At 40.7% G+C, this 10,374-nt stretch overlaps 1 protein-coding gene and 1 pseudogene across 1 annotated transcript; both read left to right on the top strand.

The window, feature by feature from the left end:
- The first annotated feature begins 2,545 nt into the window (after positions 1–2,545).
- Olfr516 (olfactory receptor 516) lies at positions 2,546–3,490 on the top strand. The gene has a single exon (NM_146725.1). The coding sequence runs from the start codon at positions 2,546–2,548 to the stop codon at positions 3,488–3,490; it is 945 nt and encodes a 314-aa protein (NP_666936.1).
- On the top strand, positions 4,979–5,319 carry Olfr515-ps1 (olfactory receptor 515, pseudogene 1; annotated as a pseudogene).

Genomic DNA, 10,374 nt, shown 5'->3' with positions numbered 1-10,374 from the left:
GCTTTGTACAGAAGGGGGCTCTGAAGGGGAGTTGGACAAGGAGGAAAACAGTTAGCTGTATGTAAGATTGGAAGATGGTAGAGAATCAGGAATTCCATGCTCGTTTACTGCCTGACTCTTGTAGACCTCCCTCAGCTTAGCCCTCTTTTTATTTAATTAGGAATTTTCCTTGTTTACATTTTCAATGCTATCCCAAAGGTCCCCCATACCCACCCCCCCCAATCCCCTACCCACCCACTCCCCCTTTTTGGCCCTGGTGTGCCCCTGTACTGGGGCATATAAAGTTTGCAAGTACAATGGGCCTCTCTTTGCAGTGATGGCCGACTAGACCATCTTTTGATACATATGCAGCTAAAGACAAAAGCTCCCGGGTACTGGTTAGTTCATATTGTTGTTCCACCTATAGGGTTGCAGATCCCTTTAGCTCCTTGGGTAATTTCTCTAGCTCCTCCATTGGGGGCCGTGTGACCCATCCAATAGCTGACTGTGATCATCCACTTCTGTGTTTGCTAGGCCCCGGCATAGTCTCACAAGAGAGAGCTATATCTGGGTCCTTTCAGCAAAATCTTGCTAGTGTATGCAATGGTGTCAGCATTTGGAAGCTGATTATGGGATGGATCCCTGCATATGGCTAGCCCTCTTTTTACTGCAGTTTTCTACTGATGAATAAGATGCCCAGCTCAGAGCCAGAAGGGCTGTTTGGGGGTAATTCCTGACCATATAGGTAGGGTGTCCACGTACAGGGAGGGGCATAGGCTCAAGCTGGACTGTTGTGGCTAGGTCCAGACCAATTCTTAAACCAGTGCTGCTCATGCCCCATAGCCAGCCTCAAACTTCTAGAAAAGTCAGACAGTGAATGTGGATCTTCTTATTCTCCTGTTGTTGATTATTTCCCTTTAGACACAGTAGTCAACTGAGGGTAGAGTCCAGGCTTTCTTAACTTAAATAATTATTCCTCTATGGATTTATTAAGTTTCAATTTATCACTTTTATCTATTACATACATGGCTACCTGTTTTCAATTCTGGGAACAACACAAAGTCTAGAACAAAATTATTGTCATCCTGCAGTTTATATTCTAGTTTATATTATTTTAGGCATAAAGCACATAAAGATTGGATTATTTTTATTTGTAGTGAGTGCTCTAGCAAATGGCAATCAGGTGATAGGAGTTAGAGCTCTGGGTAGCAAAGATGCACAGAGTGGCTTGGGTGTCTTCTGTGGAGTGTATAGCTCAGGTTTATCTGAAAAGGTGTCGACATTCCTTGGTGATGGGTGTTAAACCAGGGAGTGTGTGACACAAACTCCAAGTATAGGTGTATTTTCTTTTAAAGGGAGCAAATGAGTCATAGATTCAGAATGGTACTACATGATGTTTTCTAAAGTCATTTTCTGCACTCAAGAATCAATGATAGAAAATTGGTTTCTAACATTTCTCATTGGGGCAAATTTTAGTAAATTTGGTACACCTGGACCAGAAACCAAAAAAATATTCTGGAAGCCATTTGATTTATGTTCCTTTGTGGTCACTTTGTCTACAAATCAAATTTTTAGGGATATGGTATATTTATTCAGGTATATATGGTTTAGTTTTCATTCTTAACAAAGTAAAAGAACTGTGCTTTGTACTTTGGTATTTATAAAAATCATTTATCAATATAGTTCATGTAATTTATCATAGTTTTAATTTGTTTACATTTTTTACTATTTGCCTAACTTGAAAGTCTTTCTTTAAAATTCATATACAAGTATACAATTAAAAGTAACACAGAGGTGCATGCATAAGAGTTATGGAAGGTGGATTCTCAATAACACAATGCTTGTATCCGTCCTCAGAATGGGTTTGGTTGATTTTTTGGTCCATAGGAAATGTTTCCAAAGACTATTACTCTACTAGTCAACGTTCTAGCTTTAAAATTATTATTATTATTATTATTATTATTATTATTATTACATAGTGTGTATGTGTGTGTGAGTGTGAGTATGATTGTGTGTGTGAGAGTGTATACATTTGCCATGGAGATCTTGTGGGGTTCAGGTGACTTTTAGGAACGCTTTCCTCCGTCCACTGTATTAAGGATGATCTACTTTGATTCTGTTGCACCATACTCTGCAGACTAACCTTAATCTTATGGGTATTTCCCTTGGCTTTGCCTCTTACTCTCATCTTGGCATAGGAGCACTGGGATGACAGATGTACTATATCATTTATATCAAACTCTTTTTTAAATTGTCTGTTCAAGGAATGGAACTGAATTTAGGCTGTGAGGCAAGTGCTTTTACTAGCTGAATCATTTTACCAGCCATATTTCATATTAGTTAAAGGATTTCTGAGTCAACCTTTTAACTTGTCCATTTGTGTTTTAAAGATTCATTGTTACAATTTATTGACCATTCTTCAAAACTGCTAGTTTGAACCTCTGTCAAAATGAGCATACCTGTACAATTTCTGCCAAGAACTCTGAATTTGAACTCAGCTCCTGCTCTGTGACTTCATCTCATCTGTACTGTGTCCCTAAGACCAACAAAGGGCTCTGCTATTGTGATGAGGAGGCAAAATCACAACTCTACAGTTGAATTCATCCTCTTGGGATTTTCTAACTATCCTGAACTTCAAGGTCAGATGTTTGGGGCTTTCCTAGTTATTTATCTGGTGACTGTGTTGGGAAATGCCATCATTATCACCATCATCTTCCTGGACCAGAGTTTGCACATCCCTATGTACCTGTTTCTGCAAAATTTATCTTTAGTGGACCTCTGTTTCAGTACAGTCATCACACCTGAAATACTGGTGGTCCTGACTAGTGAGAAAGCGACCATTTCCTTTGGTGGCTGTTTTGTGCAGATGTACTTCATTCTTCTCTTTGGTGGAACTGAGTGTTTTCTCCTGGGGGCAATGGCTTATGATCGATTTGCTGCAATCTGCCATCCTCTATCTTACCCCGTGATTATGAACAAAAGTGTCTTTGTGAAATTAGTTATGTTCTCATGGGTCTCAGGTACCATGATGACTACTCTGCAGACCACATGGGTGTTTAGCTTCCCCTACTGTGACCACAAGGAAATTAACCATCTCTTCTGTGAGACTCCTCCTGTGCTGGAGCTTGCCTGTGCAGACACCTTCCTGTTTGAAGTCTATGCCTTCACAGGCACCATTTTGATTGTCATGGTCCCCTTCCTGTTGATACTCTTGTCTTATACTCGAATTCTCTTCTCCATCCTGAGGATGCCATCCACTACAGGGAGGCAGAAGGCCTTTTCCACGTGTGCCTCTCATCTCACCTCTGTCACCCTCTTCTATGGCACAGCCAGTATAACTTATCTACAGCCCAAATCCAGGTACTCACCAGACACCAAGAAACTGATGTCACTGGCATACACACTTCTCACCCCTCTGCTGAATCCACTTATCTACAGCCTGAGAAACAAGGAGATGAAAAGGGCTGTGGTAAAATTATGGCAAAGAAAAGTGACTTTACACACAGGTTGATTTGTTGAGGAACTTGGTGTTTTTCTATCATGCTTTTGAACTTTATGAATTTTGGAGACTGTGAAAACAGAGTACACTTCTTGGTTAGAGTATGTTTTCTATCTTGATATCTCCATGTTTGAAAACATATCATATACATTTTTAAATACTTTAGACAATTGTTTTTAAGAGGTATATGCTTCTGAAACACATCTCACAGTTTATTGATCTACTTTCTATTATTGGTGTACTGATGACTGCTATAGCATTGCCATTAAGATAAATGTTCCAATAAACATCTAGTTCCTAATTTTCATGTTTGGTGATTTTTATTCATTTTTCCAAATTAATTTACTCTGCATCCCAATCACTGCCCCCAATTTTCCTCACACAGTTCCTTCCCATACTTCCCATGGGCATCCCCCACCCTGGCTTATCATGTCATTGAAGGGATATGTGCATCCTCTCCCACTGAGCCAGACAAGGCAGCCCAGTTAGGGGAACAGGATCCACAGACAAGCAACTGGTTTTGGGACCGCCCCCACTACAGTTGTTGGAGGAACCACATGAAGACTGAGCTGCTTAGCTCCTTCATATGTGTGTGGGCCCTAGGTCGAACCCATGCATGCTCTTTGGATGGAAGTTCAGAATCCAAGAGCCCCCAAGGGTCTTGGTTGATTGACTTTTTAAATATAACATAAAACTTATGATCCTTGAAAACCTAATTATTCTTGCGGCTATCAGGGCTCAGATTCCAACTGGTCCAAGATCAGTGAGTAGTAGGGTGACTGATAGGTGAGCAGGTAAGTGAGGGGACAACTGACTTGGATGTCTCTACTGAATTTCTGGATCGGGCTCCATGAGATCCCAAGGACCAGCAATAGGGAGGGAGTATGTTCAGTCAGTGGACTGATTCTGGGAGTTCCTCCCTAAATTTCTGGTTTGGATTCTGAGTTTGGATTCCAACCTGAAGTTCTGATTGGAATTTGGAGATTAGACTCCAAGCAGTCCCACACTGCTGTGGTGGGTGGGGTGGCTGGAATGTGGGCAGGCAGGTGAGGGGGTTGATTTTGGAAGTTTCTAAGTGTGGTTCAGGGTCATGCTGTGGTCCTGTGGTCTCAGTCCTGGGGCCTAATAGTTGAGGGGGGTGTCTGAATGTCAGGAGAGGGAGGTGGGGTAAATGGCTCAATAATAAGGAAAAAGAATCTCTATTTAAAAGTACATAAAATCCATGGATCTCAGCACTGGAAAAAATTGAAAAAGTGGGTAAAAATACCTGAATTCACATTTTATTAAGGTTGAGAGATGATAAATGGTCATTTGAAGGTGTCCAACTTCATGTGCCACTCGAGAATTGCAATTTGAAATCACAATAAAATATTATGAAGTGCCTGTAAGTGAGGCTAAAATATAGATGATGGACAACATGGAATGAGGATTTGCGTCAAAAGGAACCTAAATTAAATCCTGGGAGTGATGCAAGATGGCAAATATGCTCTGGAAGATGGATTGGCAGATTCTTAAAAAGTGGGGTGTACTCTTACCCTATATGCTGTCCAGAAGCCACACCCCCAGATATTTAGCCAAATGAGTTGGAAACTTACATCTACAGCCCAAATCCACGTTCTCACCAGACACCAAGAAACTGAGATCATTGGCTTACCCTCTGCTTATTCCTCTGATGAATCCACTTATCTGCAGCCTGAGAAACAATGAGATGACAAAGGGTGTGGTGAAATTATGGCAGTAAAAGTAGCTTGATATACCATTTGAGTTTCTGAGAAGCCATTTGGTATTTGGAAACACCCAAACAAACTCTACTTTAGTGTAGTAAATCATGGCAAAATGGCTTCTTCTTTCCATGTTTTAGTCATTTGCTTTAAAGAAATATATACTTTTTTGGCTCAATAGATTACAGAGAGGAGCAAAGAATTAAACAGCACATGGATGGGAAGTCATTTCTGTGAAGCTTTGGCAAAGAATGTGGCCACCTTCTTGTTTTTTATTTGAAAAGTATTTATTGGATATTTATAGAGTCATCACACTGTTTCATAGAATAGAGTAACTGACAAATAGCTCACTTGCAAAGTCTCCCAACCAAAAAAAGCCCAGGTCCAGAAGGTTTTAGTGCAGAATTCTACCAGACCTTCAAAGAAGACAGGTATATCAATGGAATAGAATTGAAGACCCAGAAATGAACCCACATACCTATGGTCACTTGATCTTTGACAAGGGAGCTAAAACCATCCAGTGGAAAAAAGACAGCATTTTCAACAAATGGTGCTGGCACAACTGGCAGTTATCATGTAGAAGAATGTGAATTGATCCATTTTTATCTCCTTGTACAAAGCTCAAGTCTAAGTGGATCAAAGAACTCCACATAAAACCAGAGACATTGAAATTTATAGAGGAGAAAGTGGGGAAAACACTCAAAGATATGGGCACAGGGGAAAAATTCCTGAAGAGAACAGCAATGGCTTGTGCTGTAAGATCAAGAATCAACAAATGGGACCTCATAAAAGTGCAAAGCTTCTGTAAGGCAAAAGACACTATCAATAAGACAAAAAGGCCACCAACAGACTGGGAAAGGATTTTACCAATCCTAAATCTGATAGGGGACTAATATCCAATATATGCAAAGAGCTCAAGAAGCTGAACGCCAGAAATTCAAATAACCCCATTAAAAATGGGGTATAGAGATAAACAAAGAATTCTCAACTGAGGAATACCAAGGGGCTGAGAAGCACCTGAAAAAATGTTCAAAATCCTTAATCATCAGGGAAATGCAAATCAAAACAACCCTGAGATTCCACCTCACACCAGTCAGAATGGCTAAGATCAAAAATTCAGGTGACATAAGATACTGGCAAGGATGTGGGGAAAGAGGAACACTCCTCCTTTGTTGGTGGGATTGCAAGCTTGTACAACCACTCTGAAAATCAGTCTGGTGGTTCCTCAGAAAATTGGACATAGTATTACTGGAAGATTCAGCAATATATCTCCTGGGCATATACCCAGGAGATGTTCCAACTTGTAATAAAGACACATGCTCCACTATGTTCATAACAGCCTTATTTATAATAGCTAGAAGCTGTAAAGAACCCAGATGTCCCTCAAAAGAGGAATGGATACAGAAAATGTGGTACACTTACACAACGGAGTACTAGTCAGCTATTAAAAACAATAAATTTATGAAATTCCTAGGCAAATGGATGAATCAGGAGGAAATCATCCTGAGTGAAATAACCCAATCACAAAAGGACACACATGATATGAACTCACTGATAACTGGATATTAACCCAGAAACATAGAATACCCAAGATACAATTTGCAAAACACATGAAACTCAAGAAGAAGGAAGACCAAACTGTGGATACTTAGTTCCTTCTTTGAGTGGGGAACAAAACTTCCATGGAGGGACTTACAGAGACAAAGTTCAGAGCTGAGATGGAAGAAAGGACCATCCAGAGACTGCCCCACCTGGGGATCCATCCCATATACCACCACCAAACTCAGACACTATTGCATATGCCAGTAAGATGTAGCTGACAGGACTGGCCTGATATAGCTATCTCTTGAGAGGTTATGCCAGTGCTTGGCAAATTCAGACTCATCTATTGGATGGAACACAAGACCTCTAATGAAGGAGCTAGAGAAAGTAATCAAGCAGCTAAAGGTGTCTGCAACTCTATGGGAGGATCAATGATATCAACTAACCAGTAGCCCCCAGAGCAGTGTCTCTAGTTGCATATGTAGCAGAAGATGGCTTAGTTGGCCATCAAAGCGAGGAGAAGCCATTGGTCTTTCGAAGATCATATGCCCCAGTCTAGGGGAATGCTGGGGACAGGAAGGGAGAGTGGGTGGGTTGGTGAGCAGGGTTTGGGGCAGAGGGTATAGAGGACTTTCGGGATAGCATTTAAAATGTAAATGAAGAAAATATCTATTAAGAAAAACAAGGCAGGGTACAAGTAAGTTGCTTGCATTATATAGAATTATATAGAAATAATAATATGTTAGAGCTTTGATCCTAACATAGTTAAGTAATTGGTTTAAAATGAAATAACATTTTAAAAGCACTTTAAGTGCTGAATCCTGCTTTTATAAGCCTGCTTGCTGGAACCCCTTTCTCATTTCTGAGAAAATAAATGTTTCCTCCTTCCCCTTGAGAACTAACTTCCATCAGTAACTGTTTAAAAAGAGCTCTACAGGCTACAGGTAAAAGCATAGCAACCGGAAGCTTCAATCATGATGTCTGTCAGATCTGCTTAATTGCAGAGAAAATTAATTCTTGGGCAGAGACAAAAAAGATCATTCCAGGACAGTCATATTGATAAGATCATGGTTATGCTGCTTATTCTATAGAAGCTAATCAATATTGATAGTCAAGAATATATATCTCTTAAAAATTATGTAGGGCCCTGCCATGCATTAATAAAGAACTCTCTGGTTTCTCTGAGTGACTAGTTATATTCCTTGCTTGTCTGAGAATCTCATACCAGTATTTCTGGGTTCCCTGGTCATTCTGTGTGGGAGCATTTTTCAATCTTTGTTCTGTATGCTTGCTTTGCAATCTTCAGGAAAGAGGAATCTATGAATTACTCCAAGGTCAGCACTGTATAAGGGAGTGTTTTGCTAATGTCCTTCATTCCAAGGGCATGGCAATTTGTCTCCAATTCAGTAGCCAAGGAGACATTAAGTTAAAAATTTCAATGCTGAAAACAGCAAGAAGATATCTTACCACATGTATCAATGGTTATACTCCAAGAGATTGGTTGGGTTGCTCAGCAGTTTCCTGTGACTTGAAACACTCCATCTTGGAGAGAGGTTCCTTAATATAGAAAACATACAAGGCTTAGAAAGTTATCCACTCAAGGAAGTTACAAGATTCATAAGGTCTCTCTCCACGATTATATAAAAAGGAACACTTTGTCTAGGAGGGAGACTCTCTGACCTGTGAGTTGCCTGTCAATTATTATTCAAGGAAGCTCTAGGCTTCAGTTTTCACTGTTGCCACTCATTCTGTTGCATCTTCCTTTGAGATATCAAGGTACCATATTCTCCATCACCTGTAAGTATCCCCTTGCCAGAACCTTAGGAAACACATTGCTTTACTAAGTTAGACTTTGGTAGAATTGTTATTTTGGCTTGTCATCTTAACTAAGGTGAGTAGAAATTTGTTCATTTATTATTAGCAAGACAAGTTAACACAATGTGGGTACAGAGGTATGGATGAAGATTATGACTTTATTAAACTCCTTGTCACTGACTTTATTGTTTATGAGCTACTTTGATTCCTCTTTCAATTTAAACGTGGAACACATCATTGCAAATGGATGGGCTAAGAAGTCCTTGCTTGCACTCAGAATGGGGTCCATGTTGTTTGTGAAACATTCAGTAAAGGGGAGGGCACAACCTGAGAAACAGTATTTAGATAATGTGAACTTATAACAGTTCTGGCAAGAGTTAAGAACATTTTAAAGGGATGGATCTATATGATATCATCCTAAGTGAGGTAACACAATCACAAAAGAAAACACATGATATGCACTCACTGATAAGTGGATATTAGCCCAGAAGCTCAGAATAACCAAGATATACTTTCCAAATTACATGAAACTCAAGAAGAAGGAAGACCAAAGCGTGGATACTTCCATCCTTCTTAGAAGGGGGAACAAAATACCCATGGAAAGAGTTACAGAGACAAGTTTGGAGCAGAGACTGAAGGAATGACCATCCAGGAACTGTCCCACCTGGGGATCCATCCCACAAACAACCACCAAAACCCAGACACTATGGCAAATTCCAACAAGAGCTTGCTGACAGGAGCCTGATATAGCTGTTTCCTGAGAGGATTTGCCAGTGCCTGACTAATATAGAAGTGGATGCTCACAGTCATCCACTAAACTGAGCATAGGGTCCCCAGAGAAGGAGCTAGAGAATGTAGGAAAGAGCTGAAGGGGTTTGCAGGCCCCTATGAGGAACAACAACATGAACTAACCAGTAACCCCAGAACTCCCTGGGACTAAACCACCAATCAAAGAAAACACACTGAGGTAATCGTGGCTCTAGCTGCATTTGCAGGAGAGGATGGCCAAGTTGGTCATCAGTGGGAGGAGAGGCTCTTGGTCCTGTGAAGTTTCTATGCCCCAGTATAGGGGAATTCCTGGGCCAGTAAGCAGGAGTGGGTGGGTTGTGGAGCAGGGGGAGTAGGTAGAAGATAGGGGATTTTCAGAGGGGAAACTAGGAAAAAAAACATTTGAAATGTCAATAAAGACAATATCTAATAAAAATACACATAAGGTCCCTTCCGGTCAGTGCCAGCACTGGGGCACCTTGGGCTCAGAGTCTTCAGACACCCCCAAGTTCCAGAGGACTCTCCTCGGGATTTTAGGACCTCTGTTGAGTGGAACACAACTTCTGCCAGGAGGCAGGTTTGAAAGCCAGATATCTGGGCACCTTTCCTGCAAGAGGAGAGCTTGCCTGCAGAGAATACTCTGACCACTGAAACTCAGGAGAGAGCTAGTCTCCCAGGTCTGCTGATAGAGGCTAACATAATCACCAGACGAACAAGCTCTAACCAGAGACAACTATAACAACTAATTCCAGAGATTACCAGATGGCGAAAGGCAAACGTAAGAATCTTACTAACAGAAACCAAGACCACTCACCATCATCAGAACCCAGCACTCCCACCCCAGCCAGTCCTGGGCACCCCAACACACCCGAAAAACTAGACCTGGATTTAAAAGAATATCTCATGATGATGGTAGAGGACATCAAGTAGAACTTTAATAACTCACTTAAAGAAATACAGGAAAAAACACAGCGAAAGAGTTACAAGTCCTTAAAGAAAAACAGGAAAATACAACCAAACAAGTAGAAGGCCTTAAAGAAAAACAGGAAA

The sequence above is a fragment of the Mus musculus genome, chromosome 7 (assembly GCF_000001635.26).
Source record: "Mus musculus strain C57BL/6J chromosome 7, GRCm38.p6 C57BL/6J".
Taxonomy (NCBI): Eukaryota; Metazoa; Chordata; class Mammalia; order Rodentia; family Muridae; genus Mus; species Mus musculus.
This window is presented reverse-complemented; position numbering and strand designations above follow the sequence as displayed.

Excerpts from the sequence above, each read along its gene's own strand:
- Olfr516 (NM_146725.1), top strand. The coding sequence starts at position 2,546 with ATGAGGAGGCAAAATCACAACTCTACAGTTGAATTCATCCTCTTGGGA.